The 24,364-nt window shown below is 43.5% G+C and overlaps 1 protein-coding gene across 1 annotated transcript in view; it reads left to right on the top strand.

Moving 5' to 3' along the window:
• The first annotated feature begins 6,931 nt into the window (after nucleotides 1–6,931).
• The window catches only part of COLGALT2 (collagen beta(1-O)galactosyltransferase 2), a 109,776-nt gene continuing 92,343 nt past the window's right edge, over nucleotides 6,932–24,364 (top strand). Inside the window, exon 1 of the mRNA XM_059145441.1 lies at nucleotides 6,932–7,501. Within this exon, the coding sequence (XP_059001424.1) occupies nucleotides 7,239–7,501 (263 nt within the window). The 5' untranslated portion in view covers nucleotides 6,932–7,238. The remainder of the gene's footprint in view (nucleotides 7,502–24,364) is intronic.

Genomic DNA, 24,364 nt, shown 5'->3' with positions numbered 1-24,364 from the left:
CGGCAGGAAGTCTACTTCCTCCTCTCTCTCTGCCTGCCTCTCTGCCTACTTGTGATGTCTGTCTGTCCAATAAATAAATAAAATCTTTTTTAAAAAGGCCTATAATTAAGAGTATGTAATACTGGTACAGATATGTGATGGATAAACCAATGGAACCAAATACGGAGTCATACAAATATGGACAGAGTAATGTTGTAGGTGCTGGGAAGAGTTGAAACAACTATATATATACTTATATTATATATACATATACTTATATATATAGTTATATATATATATAATTGTATTCCTAATTGCATTATAAACAAAATAGATGCCAGATATCTTAAAGGTTTAACATGAAAAACAAATAAGTAAAGATTTTAGGAGAAAATGTAAAAGAACTTTTATGATCCCCAAGATAGAAAAGGATTTCCTAAGTAAAACACAAAAAATGCCAACCATATGAAAAAAGTTTGCTACATTTGACTATATTTCAATTAAGAATTTCTGACACAGAGATTGTATGGGGAAAAGAAGCCATTGACTTGGAAAAGGCATCTGTGATACATAATTGAAAGAAAGGATTCACATCTAGAATATATAAAGAATTCCTTAAAAATTAAGAAATGAAACAAAACACTCTATAAAAAATGGGAATACATTTTTAAAAGGACATGAATGGCTAGCAAACATGAATCGGTACTCAACTACATTGGTAGAAGAAGAAAATGTAAATTGAGTCAAGGGGATACCATAAAATACCCATGAGATGGGTAACAAAAGCTGAGTAGGCCAAAAAGTAGAGCAGAGGAAAGATGCACAAATCCTATGATTTGTGATCCTATGCCCTCGTACATAGCCTAGAGTAATGTTTTTCAAATGGAGGGCTAGGATCCTTACAGGTTGTGAAATAAAATGAGTGACTTGGGCCCAGTTTTAAAAAATGAATTATTTAAAATAGAAGGGAAAGTATCAGTATGCAAAGCATGTAATTAGAAAACTGTTAGTAAGTATTGCTTTAGGAAACACTTTGTCTCTGTTATATATTTGTACTATACCATGATATCAAGTGGATTTCTCCCTGAAGGTTATGGTAAAAAAAAAAAAATCTTCTGTGGACCAGGAGACATGTACAAGAATATTTACAGAAGTATTGGTTGGAATAGGAACAACTAGGACAACCCAAATATCTATCAACAGAATAGGTACATTTATTGTTGTATAATCATACAACATACTACTATGTGAAAATAATGAACCCTAGCTTCTGTCAACAACTTGCATGAATCTCAAAAACCCTAACGTACTGTCAGAAATATTGGTCACAGAATAATATACAAAATATGATATGATTTATATAAAACTCAAATACAACATGTATATAGATGTTCACAGCAACATTATTCATGACAGCCCAAAAGTAGAAACAACCCAAAATTTCATTATTTTATGAATGTATAAATAAAAGGTTGTTTGTCCATACAATGGAATATCACTCAGCAACTTCAAGGAGTGAAGTACTGATACGTGTGTTACAACATGGATGGGCCTTGAAAACATCATGCTAAGGGACAGGAGACAGTTACAAAGAGCTGCGTGTTGTATAATTCCACTTATATGAAATGTCTAGAATAGGCAAATCTATAGGGACAGAGTAGATTAGCTGTTCCTCGGGCTAGGAAATGGGGATTGACTGCTAACAAATATGAGATTTCTTTTTGGGGTGATGAAAATGTTCTAAAGTTGATTATGGTGATGTTGCATAACTGTAAATACACTAAAAGCCATTGGATTGCATATTTCGGTAAAATGTATAACAATTAGAAAAAATATTCAGAAGTAGGCAACACGACTACGTATTTCGGAGGTGTATTAGGAGGGGTTATCCAGAGGAACGGAATCAATAGGCTGCGTGTGTGCATGTACATACACACACACAGACACACACACACACACACACAGACTCAGAGAGAAAGAGAGAGCGAGCCTCTATTAAGGAGCTGGCTAGTGCAGTTTTGGGGGCTGGCAAATGCAAGATTCTTAGGGCAGACTGGTAGTCTTGATACATAGGATATAGTTGATGCTGCAGTCTTGAGCTCAAAGGCGGCCTGGAGGCTGAGTTCTTTCCTTCTTAGAGGACCTCAATCTTTTCTCATAAGGCCTTCCACTAATCGAATGAGGGCCGCCACACTATGAAAGGTAATCTGTTGTTGTTATTTTTAAAGATTTTATGTATTTACTTGACAGATAGAGATCGCAAGTAGACAGAAAGGCAGGCAGAGAGAGAGAGAGGGAAGCAAGCTCCCTGCTGAGCAGAGAGCCCGATGCGGAACTCGATCCCAGGACCCTGAGATCATGAACTGAGCCGAAGGCAGTGGCCCAACCCACTGAGCCACTCAGATGCCCGAAAGGAAATCTGTTCTACTCAAAGTTTACTGATTTAATTATTAGTTGCATCAAGAAAATACCTCACAGACACATCTAGATTTGTTTAACCTACTACTGGGTACATTGCCTAGCCAAACTGACCCACAAAATTTACCATCACTGGAGGTAAAGTTAAGAAACTGATTAATACAAAATTCAGGCTAGTGCTTGTCTCTGGGGAGTAGAGCAGAATTTTGTGACAGGAAGGGATACCCAGAGGGTGTCAAAGTTGATGGTTCATGTTCTGTTTCTCAGGATGGGTGCTAGGTATGTGGACTTTGATTTTATTGGTAGTATTTGAATATATAAAATATTAAATAGATAATGTATGTATTCCATGTTTATTAAATATTTTATTTTGGCTTTGTCTAAGAATTAGACTAAAAGTGATATTAAATTGGTCATTTCTGTATATAAAATACTTAAACAGCTGCAGACATGCAGTCTTAAATAATACTTGGCTCTGTAAATGTGAAAAGGTACCAAAAGCAATTCCCAGTCGAAAAAAACCACATCTCTGTCTCTAGATGTGTATTCACATTTTCTGTCAACATAAGTGTTGAATTTCACTAGCAGGAATGAGAACAAACTCACAATTAAAACACCCAAATTAAAAATGCCATATTAAAACTATCCCAAAACATTCGACAGTGGTTGTGGTGGGGTAGTAGATTTGCAATAGTTTTTTTTTTTCCTTTTTCCATGTTCAACATATTTTTTATCTTGTTAATGAAATAGATTTCAATAAATCATTGAATTTGGAACCACTGGCATAGAAGGACTAAATCTACCCTACACGTTCATGTTAAAATATATCTGCCGACATACTTAGCTTGTTTTAAATGAACCTTCCTATTTCCTTCTGTCCCTAACTCTATACCTGCCACTCTCTCTCCCTTCCCTTCTCCTTCCTTCTTTCCCTCCTTCCCTCCTACCTTCTCTGTTGCTCTATCGAAATCATCCACTGCAATATTGAATGGAGGTGCTGAGTTAGGACATTCTTGTCTTGTTCTTGATCTTAGGAGGAAAACGTTCATTCTTTCACCATTAAATATATTGTTGGGTGTAGGGTATTGTGCATGGCCTTTATCAGGTTGAGTGAGCTCAATATGAGACTGCACATTGGATTTTGTAAAATTCTTTTGAGTGATTTTTAAAATATCGAACGAACTTTGTGTTAAGATCTATTCTATTGGCAACTTTCAAGTGTATGATATGGTGTTCTTAACTATTGTCATCGTGTTGTACATTACATCCCCAGAACTGATTCCTTTTGTAAACAGATGGTTGTACCCTTTGACCACCTTCACCCATTCCCCCATCCTCCAATCCTGACAACCACCATTCTACTCTCTGTCTCTGTGAGTTTAGCTTTTTTAGATTCCATATATAACCATATAACAGAGTTCTCTGATCTATTTTCCTTAGCTTAATAGCCTCAAAGTTCACATGTTGTCACAAATGAAGGGATTTCCTTCTTTTTATAAATGTATATTTCATGTACACACACACACACACACACAGACACACACACAGAGGCCACATTTTCTTTATCCATTCACCCATCAGCAGACACTTATTTTTTCATGTCGTGGCTACTATAGATAATGCTGCAATGAATATCTGGGTGCATATCTGGGTGCAGATATGTTTTTGAGACTATTACTTCATTTTCTTCACATCTAAAAGCAGAAGTGGAATCACTAGATTACATGATCTATTTTTAATGTTTTGAAAAAACTCCATACTGTTTTCCATAATGGTTACCTCAATTTGCATTCCCACCAATAGTGTACAGATTGCTTCCTTTTCTCCACATCCTTGACAGCATTTGTTACCTATTGTCTTTTCAATCCTAGTCCTACTAATAGGTGTGAGGTGATATGTCGTTGTGGTTTTGATTTGCATTTCCCTGATGATTTCCTTGATGATGCTGAGCACATTTTCATGCACCTGTCAGCCATTTGTATATCTTCTTTGGGAAAATATCTGTGCAGGTCTTTGACCATTTGAAAATAGGATTATTGGCGTGCTATTGTTGCATGAGTTCCTTGTATACTTTGGATATTAACCCCCTTATCAGATACATGGTTTGGAAACATTTTCTCCATTCTTTTCATCATTTTAGTTTAAGGTAGTCCGACTTGTTTATTTTTCTTTTGTTGCTTGTGCCTTTGGTATCATTTTGAAAAAAAGTCATTACCAATACCAATGTTAAGGAGCTTTTTCCTGTATTTTCTTGTAGGAATTACGCAGTTCCAGTTCTTACGCTTAGGTCTTTAAACTGTTTCAAGTTAATTTTTCAAGTGGCGTAAAGACTAGTGAAGTCTTCCAATCCATAAACAGAGGATATATTTCCACTTATTTTTGTCATCTTCAATTTCCTTCATCAATAGTTTTCAATGTACAGATCTTTCACTTCCTTCATTAAATTTATTCCTAAATATTTTATTGTTTTTGATGCCACTGAAAATTGGATTTTTTTCCAGGTAGTTTGTTGTTAGTGTATATACCCAACTTATTTTTGCATATTGATTTTGTATCTTGTAATTTTACTGAATTCATTAGTTAGCCCAATGGGTAATAGAGTTTTGCAAAGTTTATATATTCTGCTATGGAATTTGCTTCTGCACCAAGCTTTGTCTGCAGACTAATTAAATATACACTACATTTCACACATATAAACTATTGTTTCATATTATATGCCTGTTCTTATGATTATTTCACAGAATGTGAAATGTGTATTTTACAAATCTCCACCATCAGGGAAAATTTCATTTTCTTTGCCAGGCCATAAATGGTTAACAGGTTTTGGTTTTGTTTGTTTGTTTGTTTGTTTTGTTTTTTTTTGTAATCAGCCAGGAGAACATTCAGAAAACTGAATACACCCTGCAAGACTAGGCTCTAGGAACGCCAGCAAGTGTCCATCAATCCCATGTCATCCCGGGGAAAGGGCACACTAACAGTCCCTGTGGTCTATATGCAGGATAGCAATGGCAGTTTCCAAAGGAGGATGGAGGAGAAGGAAATATACGTAGGCCACTCTATATAAAAGTTTATGTCAGAGAAAAGGTTAGACCAGGAAACATAGATTTGCATGATGCAATTATGCTGGGAGACCATACTGCGCTAGAAGAGAGGCAAGCACATTATGAAGGGGCACCTGGTGACGGTGCAAACACAGGTAGAAACAGGTCCAGGAAAGTGAGAACTGAAAAGAGAGGTCACTGAATCTTCCAGAATGCTGAGGTCATCTGTTGGCTTTGCTGGAACAGCCTCTGTAAAGAAGCAGGAGAGGTAGGAGATGAAGAAGTGGATAAAGCAAGTGTAGACCCCTTTTTGAAGGAGCTTGGTGAAGACTGAGGGGATTGCTACAAGACACAGGATTAAAAGAACATTTTTTTTTTTTTTCAAGGATAGGAGAGGACTACGTTTTTATCCTGAGGGGGAGGAGCTGGTAGAAAGTAAAGATAAACTATGGAGCAAAGCCAAGTCATGGATGAGAACGGAAAGGATGGAGTCAAAATCTCTGTTAGGAATAGGAGCCTGCAAGGAGGGATATTAGTGACAGGCCATTGAGGGAGTTCAGCAAAGGAGGTGAAAGTCTTCTGAGGACCTGAGGGGGTGAGAGGAGAGCGATGAAGACTTCTAATAGTTGCAAAGGAGAGACACAAAAGAAGTAAAAAATCTGTGGGACAGGGCTGACGGTGAACTGGGGTTGGAGGTCATGGATGTGCGGTGGTACCAACCCATCCTGCACATAGACAGATCAAAAGCTACACAATTCCATAAAGAAGGAACTCCAGATTTCATTCCTCTCTTTCCTATGTTATGTTCGAAGAGCAGATATCCTGTGGCAGTCTATCCTAGTAATGACATTTTATGTGCTAATTGTGTTCTTCCTTCACCTTTTCTTCTCTTTCCTTATTTCTCTCTCTCCTACTCCAACAGGTATGAATTTTCCCTGCATTTGTTACTCTTTGCGTCACTAAGGAAAAAGAAAATCATTTAGATGAAACTTGTCTTTTATGCCATCCTGTGAGGAAGCACAGGACCCTGGTGGGGTGGGGTGGGGGGGAGGGAGAGAGGTGGGGGTTCTTAAGGCGCCTTCAGGGGCTTCCTCTTAATTGCGAAGGATTCAGTCTGACTCTCATTCTCCAAGTCTGCAAGCTTGGCATAATGGGGTTCTGCTCAGTCAAGGATGAACTTCAAGAGGAATTGAGTGAGTGCATAGGGAAATGCAAACACTCTGCCTTTGTGGAAGTTAAAAAAAAAAAAATGTTTACCATAGTAATGGATACCTGGGTGACTTTCCATTTTAGAACTCTACCCGTCCAGTCAATAGGTGCATTATGCAAAACTGGATACATTGCATCACTGTGAAGGGCTTTAGACTGCGGTTTGCAAAAGCAGAATAAATTTTCTCGGAGTTGCACCGTTATGTACACACACACACACACACACACACACACACGCTCATTGGCAGAGACGGCCACACCTCGCGGCCCCGGGGGAAGCCACAGACCTCAGCCGTAGGAGCTGAGCCTGGACTGGAGGAACTTTCCGCGGGACTCGGCACGGACAGCCCCCCACACGCGGCTGTCCGCGAGCCGGAGCCCCAGCGTGCGCGGCGGCCGCAGGTACTCGGTGCGCCCCCGCTTCAGGGCCTGGCGGGGGCGGCGGCGGCGGGAGGCTGGGGAGCTGCAGGGCCCGGTGCCAGCGCGCGCGCGCGCCAGCCGACCCGGCAGCCGCGTCCCCCGTCCGGCGCTCGCAGCCGGCCTCCGCGCCCTCGGGCCGCCAGTCTACCGCCGCCCGCCGCGGCCGCGAACATGGCCGCGCGCCGCGCCGCCACCCTCGCCTGCTCGCTGCTGCTCCTGTCCGCCGCTCTGCTCCGCCGCGGCTGCCGGGCGCGCTTCGCCGCGGAGCCCGACTCGGAGCACGACGAAGAGGAGCCGGAGGTTTTCCCCGAGTCGCCGGTGCAGAGACCCACCGTGCTCGTGGCCATCCTCGCCCGCAACGCGGCGCACGCGCTGCCTCACTTCCTCGGCTGCCTGGAGCGGCTGGACTACCCCAAGAGCAGGATGGCCATCTGGTGAGCGCGCCGGGCTGCCGCCGCCCGGCCCGGGAGCGTGGGGCACGCGGGGAGCGGGGGGCGCGCACCCCCGGACGCCCCGCGCCGCTCCCGGGCGGATGCGAGCCGGAGGTCGCGTTGGGGAAGGACGCGCGGGGCTGCGTGCGCCTGGGGTGCCCGTGGGGATGGCCAGCCCCGCCCGAGCTCCTGGGCGTGCGGGGAGGGGGGCGGTGTTGTGGGTCGGGGTGGCCTCGTCCCTTTCCCCGACAAGGGCTTGTGGGGACCCCGCAAGAGGGCCAGCGGCGCTGCCTTCCAACTCGCGAGGTTTCCTTTTTCCCGCCTCATACCCCTAGCCCTGGAGTGAGGGAATAGGGGTGCCCACCGCCGCCTGGTCGTCCGGACGCGCCGGGAAGCCTCACTGTGGCTGGCAGGGGGGCTGCGGAGCGGCTGGGTGGCGACCAGTGTGAGCCGCCCCGGCTTCCCGGGGTCCGGCTATGCTCTCCCACCTCAGAGGCCATGGTGGCTCCTGGTTCTCCCAGGGAGTAGGGGTGGCGGTCGGGGTGGAGAGGAGGTGTGGACTCAGAGTCTGAGGTTAGGTGGGACTCACGGTGTCTTCTCAACCGCGCCACCAAGGCGGGCCCTGTCGCCGCCGCGCGCTTTTGGCAGTGCGCGTCCTGGGCTCCCTCCTGGGGCTCATTCCTCGCCACAGAGGCAAAGCACGCGGGGTGCCCCGGGGGGACCGAGCTGCCTTCTAGAAGGCAGACAGCCAAGTTGTGTCGCCCCGGGATAGAGCCCGGCGCCCGGTACTGTGCTTGTTGCGGGGAGGGCTGGGACATCAGCGGCTGACCGGCGGCCGCCCGCACCGACTTCTGGAACTCGGTCAGGTCTCGCGCCTTTAGAAAGGCGGGTGTCAGAGGGCGAGACGTTGGTGGTCAGGGGGGCCCGCCGAAAGGCCGGTGTTGGAGGAGGTGGACGCTGGCCGCGGGGGTAGGCCGCCGGGGACGGGACAAGAGAGCTCTGGTCCTCCGAGGAAGACAGAGCCCAGCTCGCTCCGGAGCAGTTCGTGTTGCGTTGATGAAGGCAGCCGTCCTCACACAAGACACATCCTCAGAGCAGCGGTTGGGCAGAAAGAGAAGGGAGGAGGGTAGGGCAGTGGCCGGAATTGGCAGCCTGACCATACCTGGTGGTAGAGGTGCGGAGGTGAGAGCGCAAACACGAGATATAGAGCCGCTCTGTGCTATACACTGCTTTACTATGACCCTGTTATACGTGACTGCTGCCACGCAGAAGGGCGCGGGATGGGGAAAGGGAGAACGGGGGTGCAGCCAGCTTTTAAACCAGAAGGAAGAAGGATTTTTTTTTTTTTAACCACTTCAATACCAAAGAAAAGTTCACGAATGTCAGTTCTTAGATGCTCTCTTCAGGAGAGATGTTTTACAATATGGTCTTAGTCTTTATGCATTGTTTGGTTTTAAAGAACATTGTTCCATTTTAAGTTACTCTAGGAAGTTCGTGAAGGCTGCGGCAGGTAGGAAGCACAGGTTTTGCTACCGGATGTACAGACACCCTCTCTTCTATCATAGGATGAAGTTTTAAAAGAGACACTAGGATCCCTATTTTACAAATGAAGCAACTGTGAATCCGTTCAAGAACTCCCTTAAAGTCACAGAATTAATAAATGGTAAAACTGGAATTGGAACCCAAGTTTGCCTCTGAAGTCCGCCCTACAAAAATATGGTGGCAACATGATACAAACAAAATTAATTTAAACCTATAGGCTACAAATTAGGAGGCAAGCTGTTCGTCGCTCGCTTGGTAGGTGGCTTTGGGTCAGTTGTTTGGGGCCCATAGACATCAGTTTCCTCATCGGTAGAATGAAGGAATTGGAAGAAATGATTACCAATATACTTCCCAGCTCTTGAATTCCATGGATTTTGTGATATGATCAGAATCAACTAGCAGTGATTCTGTATCCTAAGTTCTCTGGATGTTCAATATTTTGTGGATGTTGACGTTCTTTTCAGATGGTTAGTATTCCAGTTCTCCATTGACTTTTGGGATCCATTTTCCCTTAACCTTGTTCAAGGCACAATTGTGCCTTGTCCCTTATGGCCAGAGTTGCAAAGTTTAGGAAAAAACTAAAGTTTGAACAGGCCTTGAGCCACCATTGTATTAGTCACTAAAGACTCTTGAGTTCTGGTTTAGAAACCTTATATCATTTATTAGGTACTAATAACCAAAAGGCCATTTAAACCTAGTCCTCTATAGCTCTCAAAGTACTTTCATTAACTGTGTCATCTCATTGGATCCTTACTACCACTCTGTAAAGAAATAAACTTATCTGCATGTTACAGAAGAAGACACTGTACCTGAAGTAACTGACTTAAGATTACACTTATTTACTAATTTCACAAATACATAATAAGAAGAGCTCACATTTATTCTAAGTATTTATTCTGAGCATTTATATTCACTCTTAGGTATGTACTGTGATTATACCCTTTTACAGATGAGAAAATTGAGGCACAGAGAGGTTATGCAAGCACACAGTCCTAATGACCAGCTTTTGTGAGATTAGGGCACTATGCCAGGTTCCAGCTAAGAAAAAGTTGAGTAAGGTGTGACTTCTCACAGACAAATATGGCTCTTTTTACTGGTCAGTGTAATGTGATCTGAATAGCATTTATAGGGTTTAAGGGCGTGACAAAGGACTTCTAGATTAGATTGGAGCAGTTATGTGGTCGGTCATGGAAGCCTTCTTGAGGACAGCTGACCCTTAGTTAGAAGCCAGTCTTGCAAGACAAATAGGAATTCACTAAAACCTGGAAAGTAAGGAAAGAGGGAACAGTGAGGGGAAAATGAAGACACTGGGACATTAACCAGAGTTTCCTGCAGGAGCAGTAGAGCAGGAGGTAGGTTTCCTGAGTGCAAATCTCCAGTTCACTGCATTGTACCACCATAGCTGCTAACTTCGAGACTGGCATTAGGCGAGTATTTGGCTGTGAATGTTATGGGATATTATCCTCCAGAAGGAAGCAGTAACTCAATTTAGGATGCTATAGCTTTGAAGAGCTTCTGTGAGTTACTTCCTTTTAGTCTCTTGGTCTCAAGCTCTACTCAATATTCTGAGATGCCGGACTGAGTATCCACCTGCGAAGCCAGCATCCACTAATGTCAAAGATGGTCAATGTCAAAACTGGCATTAGCTACCCAGAACTTTACACAACAGAACCAGGTGGCATATAGAGCCTGGGCTGCCAACTTCCATTTACTCTATTCTCTGAAGCTCAGTGCACACTCATCCTTCTCGTTCATCTGCTTACCTCTGACACTGGCTAGAGGAACATCTGGTAAGACTTCTTTCCTGTAGGAGTGAGAGGTATGGTTCATTGAGCATTCAGATTTCCCATTGCTGTATTTTTTTTTCCCCACTGAAAGTTCTGGAACATATTTGCCATCAGTATCAATAAATTGCCCTGAAAAATTTTACTGTCAGAGACTGAGTACAGTTATCTCAGTTAACGCTAAGTTTATTTGGATTAGATTGAATTAAAGAAAGTTTGTGTTTTAGAGACACTTTGTACCAGGCAAAGGGAAAACCTGTCACATTTACCACTCTGATCTCAAAACCCCCATCGAGTGAATAGTTCTCCTTCAAATATCATAACGGTGATAAGGAACTAAGATGTTCCTTGTGTTCTAATTAAAACCTGCACCAAGTTGATGAGAATCACAGCTGTGCCGAGAGCAACCCGTTTGGCCTGTGGCGTATGCACTGCGGTGGGTGCGCTTTACTTCAGTGGAGCCATGAACGGTGCCCTTAGCAACAGAGGGAAGGCTGACCTCATCCCCCTTCCCAAACCTGTGATTAAGGCGAGGAGTGCCAAGTTGCCATGATAATGAAAAATGGAGCAGGGCATGAAGAAAAGCATTTGACCCAAAAGACACATTCAGTTTGTCTCTTGGAGCCTATGGTTGCCTGTGGGAAGACAGTGGGGACTCAGTCTGTGCCATCATAAGGCAGTAACTGCCATGTAATTATAGAACAGTCTGAGCATTTCATTTGGCAGAGGTTTGAAAAGTAGCATACTACATCGGGAACCATTGTATGGCTTTCTAAATCAAGAGACTGTTTTCTGCTGACATCGACATAAACATTGGTGGGCTTCTGCTCATTCTGGGGTGCCTATCCCCACATTTTGCACACGACTTTGTTGCTGTAGTGTTTGGGAGATTACCTTGGATTATTCTTCACTTTTTGGTGCTCAGCCAGTAGCATTTTGGGGAATGTTTAATGAGACACACTAAAGTAGGTGTGTTTACAAAATGTTTCAGACCACTACTAGTGATAGTTTCTAGCACCAGCAAGAACAATGTTACATTTTATCATTACAGTCTTGACATTCAATGCTTATGTTATACCTATGAATAGACGTTTAGGCTCCTGGGTGAAAAATTAGATGAAACGTTGGTCCCCTTCTCTCTGTTAGTCTGTTTTCCTCACTTTTCCACCTCCTTTTTCTTCTTCTTATTCTTTCCCCCCAGCCTGGTAGTTTAGTAGTATCAAGGAGGGCGTATCCAAGTTTACAGTCAGTTATGCTAGGGTTTGAATCTCCCGTGTGATTGCGGGCACATTGGTGAACCTATAACCAAGCCTAGCTTCTTCATCTGGAAATGACCAATAATAACACCTACCTCCAAGAGTTTTTTTTTTTTTTTTAAACAAGTTTTTAGACAAATGAAATAATGCATGGACTATGTCTTTCATGTAAATGCTACTAGATAGACAGGAGTTGCTATTTCCTATCCATCTTTTCCTTTTGGTCCCATCTCCTTTCTCTTTCCAAATGAAGATATTCAAAACAATATATATTCTCAAGGCGGTCTCGCCTTGTGAATATATGTTCTTTCCAACAAAACAAAGTATTAGCAAAATGAAAACTAACATTCATTTACTAATGAAATCTAAACACTCCGATAAGATAACTAATTTAGTCTGTGCTATGTTGAGTGCTGTGAAGTGTGTAAACCTGGCGATTCACAGACCTGTACCCCTGGGGCTAATAATACATTATATGTTTATAAAAATTAAAAAAATTATATATAAAAAAAGAACTAATTTAACCCTGACAACAGCCCTGGGTGAGAGGTGTTATGACTCTTCTCACTTTACACAGAAGACAACTGAGGCACAGGGAATTTAAATAACTTGCGTGAGGTCACAAGGCTAGTGCATGGTAGAGCAAGGATGTGACCCAAGCAGCTAATGTCCCAGACTGAGTACAGATGGTCTGTTTAAGATCAAGAAAGGACCAATTAGCGCTAGTTTTTGCTTTTGTCAGTTGACCCAACTTAGGAAGATAAGAGTGCCAGTGTTTCTTCCAAACAAGAATGGCCCCTTCTGCTTGAATGACACAACGGACTCAGTGGTTCCCTTCCGCTGTCTTGATAATTTCGTCACTTAGCTTAGCCACTTTCTGGTTACCAAACTCGACTTTATATTGGCGGATTTCATAGGTACAGAGTAAGACTAAATATATGAATTGTACGTAATTATTATGCAGATCACTTGCTATGATCACCGCTAATAGCAAAAGAAAGATATTTATCAAGTGTTGTTAGTGGCAAATGAATAAGGCAGCACTATTGATAGGCATGGTGGCTACAACATCTTGGGTGCATAGTGGTAAAACAGTTTCAGTTTTTAAGCCTTTTTAATTAGTGGGCTTAGACTTAGTTGACCTTTAAACTTAACCTTCTTCCAAATGGCTGGAAAAAACTATCAATCATCTCCCCACCCTTCAATTTCAAAACATGACTGAGCTTCAGAATTGTGTATTTCCTTTGAGTAAAAACTGAAATGACTGATAAAAGGATGCCTAGATTCCCCTGGTTCTATTTTATTAATTGATGTCCATGGATGGGGAACCCAAAACATAGGACCATTGAAAGATTTTCCCCTAGTATATTATACAGTGAATAAGTCTTGGGATGAGATAACAGATTTCTAGATTTTAAACCCAGTGTGGCTGTTTAATGTTGATTTTTTAAAAGATTGAGTCTATTTATTTATTTATTTCGAGTCTGGGGAGTGGCAGAGGGAGAGGAAAGAATTTCAAGGAGGCTCCCCTCTGAGCGTGGAGTCTGACGCAGGGCTTGAGCTCATGACCCTGAGATTGGGACCAGAGCTGAAATCAAGAATCAGTGCTTAACCAACTGAGGCACACGGGCACCCCTGGATTACTTTATAACAAATATAACTCATGGTTTAAAAGCATATGCCAGTTATTCAAGCAGGGTTTGGTTTTTACAGATTTGTCTTTAGCAACTTTCTCTAGGTGATTCTACCACTGAGCTTCTCTGTGGCTCCAGGTGCATAAGTAGGCTTCTCCCTTGACTGTCTCTCGTGGTCAGAGGAATGAACGTCGGAAGCTTTGTAACCAGGGAGGCTGCTGGCTGTGCCCCGGCCCTTTGTCCAACCCTCTAAGTGTACACATGGGTCATATCAGTGTGTGGCACTGTCTTCCTGAAAAACATTAATTAGGGGCACCTATGTAGTGCATTCAGTTAAGCGTATGATGCTTGGTTTTGGCTCAGGTCATGATCTCAGGGTCATGGGGTCGAGCCCTGAGTGGGACTCTGTGATCACCTTGGAGTCTGTTTAAGACTCTCTCTCTCCCTCTCCTTCTGCCCCTCTCCCCCAACTCTCTCTCTCTCTCAAGTAAATAATATTTAAAGAATTTGATTAGCCTGTAACATGGTTGTTTGCTCTCTATTCCACAGTTACCATATTCTGAAGTTCACTATATATGTTTAAATCATAGTTATTATTCATCAAGAATTGTGAAATATGTCTGTTGTATATGTCTTGACATCTTTATTCTCAAAGGAGTAATTTGTTCATTTAACTGCACTTACACTGTGGACACATCAAAAATTGCTGATTTAAAAAATGCTGAAATCCCTTAGGGATTTCATAGATTTATTTAATAGTAATTTAATTACAAGAACTTTCCTGATTTTTTTCTCTTTTCAACTGAAATAGTAATATCCTCCCATAGTAAAGATTCAAACAGGATGAATAGAAACATGATAAAAAGTAAATCTCCCTTCCACTCTATGCCACCTTCCAGAGACAACCAACGTTGACAGCTCCTTGTACATTCTCCTAGAAAGTTTCTGAGCATGGACATATGTTCTTTTAATGTCAACCCAAATGAGTGTTTTATATATCCTGTTCTGCCTAAGTGTGACGATTTAAAATCTCGGTCTCTAATCCCACTTTCTAAAACTCTGCCAGCCCACCTCTCCCCATGCCCTGGGTGGCTCAGTAAAAGCCAGTTTAACACAACACCCATTCCAGGTTGTTACTCTGAACACTTCCTACGTTACACTCATCCTGTTCTCTTGTCCTTGTGTCTCTGGGCCCTAGAAAATCTGGTCCTAAGCCCATTTAAAAACAAAACAAGCTTTTTTTTTTTTCTTTCTTTAAATGAAGGCTAATAGACATCCCCAGAGTGCTTATATCCGAAATGTCTAGCTGGATAACTTTGCACAAACTGAACAAGCCTGTGGCATCAGCCCCTGCCTTGCCAGGTGTGCATTTGCACACAACAGTGAGTCGCCACTGTCCCCTGACCTTTGCCCAGGCGGTCACGTCCCCATCAGGCCCATCCTCTGTGCAGTAATATTACCCACCACTGTCTGGCTCTTTGACGTGGCTTGCCTGGCCCTTGTAGAAATTTGGGTGGTGACCCTTGCTCAGATCCTCAGGAGCCCTAAGACTCGACCCTTCTAGAATGAGCAGGCTTGGCAAGCTGCCAGCAAATGACCTAGTGGTAAAAGATCATGTTACTTTTCCCTCAGCTCTCCATTCCTCTGGTAGAAAAAACTGTGTGTTAGTGTTCATAAAAGGAAAAAAAGAATCCCATTATAGGTAATAATTGAAAAGCCATGCAGAATATAAACAGAGTGGCTCTAATTAATTCACTGGAACATGCTGCCTTTCAGATCCATGAAAATGCAGCGTTTGTGGTTGGTGACATTAGCCAAGCCTCTTGCATGAATTAAACCTTAGCTCTGTCTGGAGGGCATTTCTTTTCCTCTCTAGGAGCACATACAGTAATCTTTTCAGACTTAGACTTCCAATAATAACTTCATGACATCCTGCCAGGGCTGAACTTATGACTTCGCAACACATCTCATTTAACCGAGACAATTGCTATTATATTTTTGTCGTTTGTCAAATTCATCAAGCTGAGGGCTCTCCCTGACTTGTTGGTTTAGCCGATGGGATTTCTTCCTCTGCAAACATAATGAAAAATAACCCCTTCCACCCCCCCCCCAGCATTTCTGATTCATGATTCAAGACCCCTGAGAAGATGTACATTTTGGAAATATAAATAATAATATAAGTAATGATCCTGGGCTGCATATGCCCTAAAAATATGGCAGGGGAGGGGGAATGAGTGTGGGGTGAGGTCTGGTGTTAAAGCATTCTCATGAGGACCTGGGTTAAATGATGACCCATTGGCTGCATGGGAAGCATTCTTTACCCTCTAGGTTGAATTACTTAAATGTCTGTTGAAGGACTTGTCAGGCTTGTCAGTGGCAACTTCTGCCACTTTGGCTGTTGCCGTGGTCTCACTGTTTCTGCTCCAATCCCCGCTTCCTGCCTCAAAATCCATGTGTTGAAATCCTGACCCCCAAAGATGATGGTATTAGGAAGTGGGGCCTTTGGGAGCTGCCTAAGTCTTATGGGAGGAGCTTTCATGAATGGGATTAGTGCCCTTGGGACAAGAGGCTCCAGACAGGTTACCTCTTCTACCATGTGAGGACCCAGAGAAAAGACTGCGTCCTCAAACAGGGTCTTCGCCAGGAACCTAACCATGCTGGTATCCTGATCTTGGACTTCTAGCTCCCAGAGCTTTGAAAAAGCTACTGTTCATAAGCCACCCAGTTTGTGGTATGTTCTTACGGCAGCCTAAGTCTTTACAGACGACAACAGTGGTCAAGTCCAAGAAAACCATGAAGGTAGCTAAAAGTGCCCATATTTTAGACAACAGGGAAACAGGACTCTCTCTTTCCATTCCCCATTCTTTCAAAAAGTGACTGTATATATTTTGGAGGTGAGGAGGGGGTGGGCTATGGCAAGCTTCCCATTCTCATAGGACTAGAGAGGATTCTGAAAAGGGGGATATAATGAATGTACATCATTTGGCATTTTTTCCCTAAAAAGTCATGTCAAGTGAGAAATTGCTGCTTTTCAGGGTCTTGGGAAAGGCAACATTTTCTGGGGACTAAGGCTGGAACTTAAATTCCTGGGATACGTGTGAGAAATGTGGTTGTGGACTTTTGCAGCTGTGACGTTCCTAACACAGAGCCCCTTGCTGGACCACTGAACTGCTTTTCAGTTTCTTGGTTTCCAGCCAGCCCCATAATCTGTTCAAGCTCCACACACCACAGTGATTACGGCTGAGATCCGCCAAGATAGGGGAAAGTTACTGCCAAGTGGAATCAGGATATTTCATGTCATCACCACACCGTTGAACAGTAAGCTTAATGCAGCCCCCACAGTCCTGCATTCCCTCTGCTGGAAGCACGGGCGGGGGTGGGGGGTGCGAGAACATTCAGACCGTCAGACCGTGTCTGGGGTTTCAGATGGCTTCCGTGGAGCTGGCATGGAAGGCTCGAAACAGCCAGCATACTAAAATATTTTAGAAACTTAAAAATCTGCCTTTTCTCAGTCTTGCTAGACTTCAAGATGGATTGGGCACATTGATTTCCATCCTAGAAATTTTTCTTTATTGAGATAAACTATGAATTTATAAAGCCATGGACTAAAAAATATTATGCACCTCCTTTTATTTATTTGGCCATCACAGATTCTCTATGTGAATAAGTCCAGGTGATCATGTTGAAATTAGTAGTTGAGGTAGCCTAAAAGTGGCTCACCCCATCAGTCAAGTTCATTGGCCATGAGTGGACATGGTCCTCATCACCGTTTTGCAGACCTTTTGGTTGAAGGCTGCTGAACTTCAACTAGTGGTTCCTAAATACTGGCTTAGAGGCCAAAACACCTACAACTTTTATTAGTTACATGGGTTTCTGGGCCGCTCTTCAACCACATTCAATCAGTTGGCCTGTGGGAAAGGCCTGGGATCTGTATCTTAAACACGTATATGAATGATTTGGATGTACCTGTGGGTTTGGGAATTGCAAGGGCTGAGCTCCCAGAAGGCTGTGGGAGGAATGGGGGGAGGAATGGGGGGCTCATGAAAGGGCTGAAAGCTGTGTATCCATTTAAGGCACAGGCCATGGGATTTTCAGAACTTGGGAAGTTGGTGTACCATGGGATCTTCGAAACTCGGGATCCAGTTGCTTAAGCAATCAAGAAGGCCAAGGGTTTTCTTAATAAGAGAAGTAGTTAGGTACGGGGCAGCTCTGCCAAGTATGCGTCCTTCGTGTTTTTTATTGAGTGACGTGCGTGTGTTCTCCCTCCTTCCAACAGTGGCTATTTTTAAACAAGTTATGTTTTGTTTTGTGTTTTAAAGGCGGTGCCCCAACCTGCCCACTCTGTGGAGTGCCTTGCCCTGGGGCACAGTATCAAATGACCCTCCTTCAAACCCTTTTCTTTGTTCAGTGAATCTCCCATCTTGGGTTCATCAAGCATTTAGTTTCACAGAAGAAAAGACATCTAGGGATGAATGTCTCTTAATAGAGTGGAGGCAAATCAAATCAATGGGTTGTCTTTTAAATAAAAAATGTCGAACCTTTCAGTCCTCATATTCCCAAGGCTTGGCTCCTTTGTTGCTTGTAATTAATTCTCTTACCTTTGATTTTCTCTTTGGCACGTCATGAAAACCTCCTCCCCTCATTTGTGAAAAATATAAACAGTCTATTAAATTAGCCTGGGCTAATAGTTGGCAGATTGGCCTTAATTACATGATATTATAAAGTCCCTAAGCCCGGGGTCTTCATTACTTATGGAATCAAAATTTAGCTTTTTGGGAATTCACGCTCTTCTAGTCTGCCGTACAAAGGATTGTGCTGAGTTGGTTGCTGCCTCCCAAAGGTACATTCTAACCTCCCTGGTTGTCTAGTGGTTAGGATTCGGCGCTCTCCCAAAGTTACGCTCTAACTTGGTATAGTTGCGTTATTCCAAGTGCACCCAAGGGCAGCCTTCTCTGGGATCAATCACAGCTCAGTTGCTAAATCTACTGTTCCATATCCTGGCTTTACCATGCTCTTTTGGTGACAGGTCTATGAAAAATTCCATAATAAAAGTTCTCAAATTATGCATCCACTTTATTTTTTCAGTACTTTTTCTTCTCAAGGATGTGATCTGTGTTCCATTGTTGAGTGCCTCCCACCAAGAAACAACAGCCACCTGGGGAGAAAGGTGAGGTCTGGCGTACCTGGGTGTCTCCAGGACAGTTGCCCCCAGCTCAGAGCAGCTCATTCATTTTCCCCACAGTGTGCAGATAGCATCGTTTCGTTTTTTGTGTTGTCTCATGAAAGGGCTGGAGGCATTCCTTGCACTGTGTCGTTTTGTACAAGCCCATTATTCTCTCTGGGCCTCAGTTTCCTCTCCTGGAACAAAAGAGGAGCGTGCTACAGTTGCATTTCACAACTGTGGCTGCTTATTGGAATCATCTGATGAAGGTTGAAAAGACACTGATGTCCCAGCCCCACCCCCAAACCTTTCAAGTCTGAACATCTGGGGTAGGATCAGGGCAAGTGACATATTTTAAAAACTTTCCAGGTGGGTGGCACTGTGCGGCCAGGTTTGAGAACCTTTGGCTGAGATGTTCTCTGGAGTGCCTTCCCGATCTGACAGTAGTGTGCCCTTCATGGGAGTCACCATATCTGGAGAGCTTTCGTGAATAGTAACTCTGCATGATTGGCGCTTCCTGGACCTGCTGCCTAAACTCAGATCTTTTTGGAGTGGCCTAAAAGGCAAGAATGGAAGTCTTCTCAGAAGCTCATTGTATTTCAGGCTGTTGTATAGTGTGCACAATGGTGTTCACTGAGAGTGTGGTCTCCTGCAGAAGACAGGTGCTACGGGGTGACCGAACTGCCAAGGGATGGCAACAAGAGGGCGGGCTTTGCGGGGGCACAAACTGGAGCTTCTCACGAAGGGACTGCGTGCACCAGGTGCAGGGGCAGCCGCAGCCCAGGGCTTCCTGCCTGTGGCACACAGATGCTGCCCCTTGGCTAAGGGAGCCTCGTCTATCAAGGCTTCTAAGCACATCTTGCCAAACTCCGGCCACTCAGAATTCCTTCCCGCGGTATGTGTTCTGGTGTGTTGCCCAGCTCTGCTTTTAGGCGCTCAGTTTCATGCTGGTGCAGAGCTTCTAATCATCTCTGGGTATTGAATTTCTGATGTTACTTTCAGTGGCTTTGGATTTTTGCTTCTTTTCTTTCTCGATTTGCATAAACAGTGCCGCCTTTGTCCTGTGGCCTTGACTCAGCTTCAAAGCCTCGTCTGGGCATCAGACAACGTGGATCCTCATTTCTTAGGCATCAGATGGCAGCAGCACCAGCAGGTGTCTGAAGGTTACAGCCCCACTTCTGGGCCAGCCTTCTGTCTCCCAAGAAGATTAGATTCCACCAAGTCCCCTTTGATAATGGTGCTGAATCTTAATAGCTTTTCCTAAGGCCTGTGCCAACCCTGGTGAACTGAAGAAGTGCCAGCATCTGTCTGAAGAGGAAAAGACAGTAACTCACCAAGATTGACTGGACGCCCCCTCCCCACGAAAGGCAGATTATGAAGGGTCCTTCTGGGAAGCATGGAACCCCAGGCACACTGGCCAGTCTTTGCTGATGGTGGCATGGGAAAGGCCAAACCCTCCTTTTCCTGTGCATCTTATCAAAATAAAGATAGTAGTTGGACTCTCAGTTACCCGTGATGGGATTATCTGTATTTTGGATATACCAAGGCCAGTTTTTGATAACCAGGTCTGTTTGGTACAATCCACCAGCACACCCTTGTTGTTCAGACAACAGAGGGTAATTTGTATCTCGGCTCAGAAAATGAGTTGGAAGGTATTCTGGTACCTTCCACACAGGGTGTTCCAACAGCAGTGGGATCTGGCCTCTTAGCTGTTTGCTCTCTTGTGCCCTCTGTGCTATGCTCCACCATATTTTCAGATTTTTCTCGAATTCTTTGCCTTGCCTTGGTCTCTTCATCTATACAATAAGTTCTGGATGGGCTGAACTTAAAAAGCTTTTCTAACTGCAGCGTGCTAGGTATTTGACCAACACCACTGACGCCACGTAAAAAGAAATAACTTCCTCTGTTGACGAATTATTATTGGGGATGCCATTTGGGCCTTCATTTCTTTATTTGTACTTGTATTTTACTTATTCAGTAGTTTTGACTTATCCATGATTCATATCCTTGGTGCACAGACTAATGGTTTGTTGCTACATGAAATTATAAAGTTAAAAAAAAAATGTTTGCCCTTCGCGATGGCTAATTTTATATATCAACGTGGCTGGGCCATGGTGCCCAGGCAGGTAGTCAAACATTATTCTGGATGTTTCTAAGAGGCTGTTTTTAGATGAGATTTACGTTTAAATCAGTGAACTTTGAGTAAAAGTTGCCTTCCATAATGTGGGTGGGCCTCGTGCAATCAGTTGAAGGTACAAAGAGAACAAGAGACTGACCGCCTCGACCAAGAAGAAATTGTGCTTGCTATTAAACTGAGTCTGGACTTGAACTGCAACATCGGCTCCTCCCTGGATCTCCAGCCTGCTGGCCCACCACATGAACTTTGAACTTGCCAATCTCCACCATTGCCAGGAACTGTGAGCCAATTCCTTAAAAATCTCTCTCTCATATGTATATGAGAACTTTGACTAATATAATCTCTCATCCAAAAGAAAATATCATCCCATTATGAACAACAACAGCCAAAATAAGGAGTGTGATAAGAAGGAAAGGAACCCAGAAAATTACCGTCAGAAGAGATGGTTCCTAACCTGAACACGGAGAAAATCAGCGCTTAGGGTAGAGCGTTTGCAACACGAGTACCCACACTGCAAATGCTTCATTAAATTTGCCTTTTCTCATGCCTGCAAAAAGAAGTAAATGTAAGTTTGCCCTGGAAGTTGCCCTGGTTTTGGAAAGGCGAAAATGGGAGTTTAACATTTTCTGTCATGATGGGAAACGATACGCATTTATTCTTGCAGAAGCCTCTGGCCAGGCTATGAGCCTGTGTGTTTTGCTCTATCGTGTGAGGAAAGTGCTTATGTGCACAACCTGGACATTGGGAGAACCTGCCGGTTGAAGGCCAAGTTTCACCAGACTACTGGATTATTGCACGGAAGTGTTAGCCCTTCCCCAGGGAGAAGCTTTACTGCACAGTGGTGTCATTATACAGTAGAGATGCTGAAGATTGGTCTGCATTGATGCCTTCGGAGGTCAGGAACATGAGTGCCCCTGAAAGCCGCCTGTAACATGAAGCCAGGTCGGGCTTTGTCCTTCCCTGCTACTGCTGCTAGAGTTTAGGGGCCCCAGAATAAGTGAAGGGAGTAGACACGGGAGAGGCTGAATCCCTTGTCTCCTGATTTTGAAATTATATGCTACAGAAAGACAAAATAAAGCAAAAATTCTTTTTTTCCCCCCCGAAGATGATTCCTAGTGGTGATTCTTTGACTTGATATTCTTGGGGTTCAGTTTCTAAAATCGAGCTCTTTTCTGAGCTGTAACCAGCAAATAAAAAACAACGCCTTCCACTGTATCAGAATTATCTTAAGAAAGCATGGCTCTTTGGTGGTCTTTCTCAGGTCTCTCTGATTTTAGCTACTCGTCTGGCTGCCTCCATTGCCCACAGTCTAGGGCCTGCTGTTTGGAGTCTCTGTCTCTCCTAGGATACTTCCGTAATACCGGGGCTCAGCCTGGTAGCATACAATGCCCTAAGAAGTGTTTTTTCTGATAAAACAGTAAATGTGATTTTAAGGGACAGAGGGTCAAAGAGTTTCTGCCCTGAAGTCAAGTGGATTTTGAAGCTTCTCTTCTGTGTAATAACACCAAGGTTTGGTGTTGCCTCCCCTAATCTGTGTATCAGCTGTCAAGTTTTAGAAAATAAATTGCAGTGGGGCCCCTGGGTGGCTCAGTGGGTTAAAGCCTCTGCCTTCAGCTCCGGTCATGATCCCAGGGTCCTGGAATCAAGACCCGAATCGGGCTCTCTGCTCAGCGGGGAGTCTGCTTCCCCCCTCTGTCTGCCTACCTCTCTGCCTACTTGTGATCTCTGTCTGTCAAATAAATAAATAAAATCTTAAAAAAAAAGAGAGAGAGAAAAGAAAAGAAATTGTGTTGACATTCTGTAGCTTTGAACTAGAAAGCAAATAGTTTCCCTAAAGGGAACAGTTAATCTTTTGGATGTCAAAGGAGCAGCAGATAAATAAACCAGTCTGTGTTTCACCTTCTGAAACTATTTCTCTGTAGTAGATTTTTGGAGTTCTCATTCTAATTAAGCCTCCCTGCTTTTACTCTTACTCTAACTCATTGTGGATTTCATTCCATTGTCTCTTTTCCAATTCTTTCCAATTATCTCATTTTTATTTTTTCAAAGAGGCATTTTTCTTGATAAGTTTTTGTTTATTTATGGACTGATTGCTCGTTTATTTATGGCTAGGGTTGGCGGTGCTAGAAATTCAGGTATCTTATCTGAAAGAACTAAGAGAAGCTATTCTTCATATACGCTATAAAAAATGATTAGGACTTTACAGAATCCAGACAGGTTAAGTCTTGTTTTGAGGAACTTTTTTTTTTTTTTAAAGATTTTATTTATTTATTTGAGAGAGAGACAGTGAGAGAGAGCATGAGCGAGGAGAAGGTCAGAGGGAGAAGCAGACTCCCCATGCAGCTGGGAGCCCGATGCGGGACTCGATCCCGGGACTCCGGGATCGTGACCTGAGCCGACGCAGTCGTCCAACCAGCTGAGCCACCCAGGCGTCCCTTGTTTTGAGGAACTTCTAAAAAAATGTTTCTCTTCCTTGGCCTTTGATCCCCAAGAAGACCAAGGTTACACATGGCTACGGTCTGCAGTTTTACAGTGGTAGAATAATATACTATGGTTTCCAGACCTCTGAACAATCAACCGTTAATAAGTGAGCTCATTTTTGGTAGAAGAATCACGTATGTCATTGTCTCAGAAGAGACATGGGCTGCAGATCCTGTCTGGGGACCTGCTTCCAAAGACTTGTTTGAACTCTTCCCAACTTAATTTGAACTTGGCCTTCCTCTTGCTTTTACATTTCAAAGAGCTCGAGTGCTGCCTATCCACAACCAAGAAGACCATAAAACAAAACCCAGTAACCTGCTATGAAATGAAAAGTGAGAGGAACAGCAGTTGTTATTTTATGATTCTTTTCATTTAATCCTGTCACTGAGAAGAAATACGTACTTTCTCCAGGCTCCATAGAAAAGTAGAAAACTGTGATTATGTCTTTAAAAAATATTTTCGGAATCGAAGTCTTATGTAAAAATACAAGGTCCATGGATACTTTCTTACCTTAAAGGCCTGCTTTTTTTTTTTTTTTTTTTTTTAAGATTTTATTTATTTGAGAGAGAGAGGGAGAGAATGAGCACAAACAGACAGGAGGGGCCCCGTGTTCATGACCTGAGCTGAAGGTAGGTGCTTAACCGACTGAGCCACCCAGGCACTCCTAAAGTCCTGCTTTTTCAATAGTAAACTGTAACCAGTAGGATGGTAACCAAGCTCCATGATGGCCCCAAATGATCTTTGCCTCTGGGTAGTCAACCCTTTGGGATTTTTCCCCATGTTGAATCAGGTGATCAAAAGTACTGTTGGCAGTTGAGTGTGCCTTTCAAAGACCAGTCATAAAAGGTGTTGCAATTTCTGTCATGGTCTC

Source organism: Mustela lutreola, chromosome 14, assembly GCF_030435805.1.
Source record: "Mustela lutreola isolate mMusLut2 chromosome 14, mMusLut2.pri, whole genome shotgun sequence".
Classification (NCBI taxonomy): Eukaryota; Metazoa; Chordata; class Mammalia; order Carnivora; family Mustelidae; genus Mustela; species Mustela lutreola.
The sequence above is the reverse complement of the archived record's forward strand: the minus strand, read 5'-3'. Positions and strand labels throughout refer to the sequence as shown.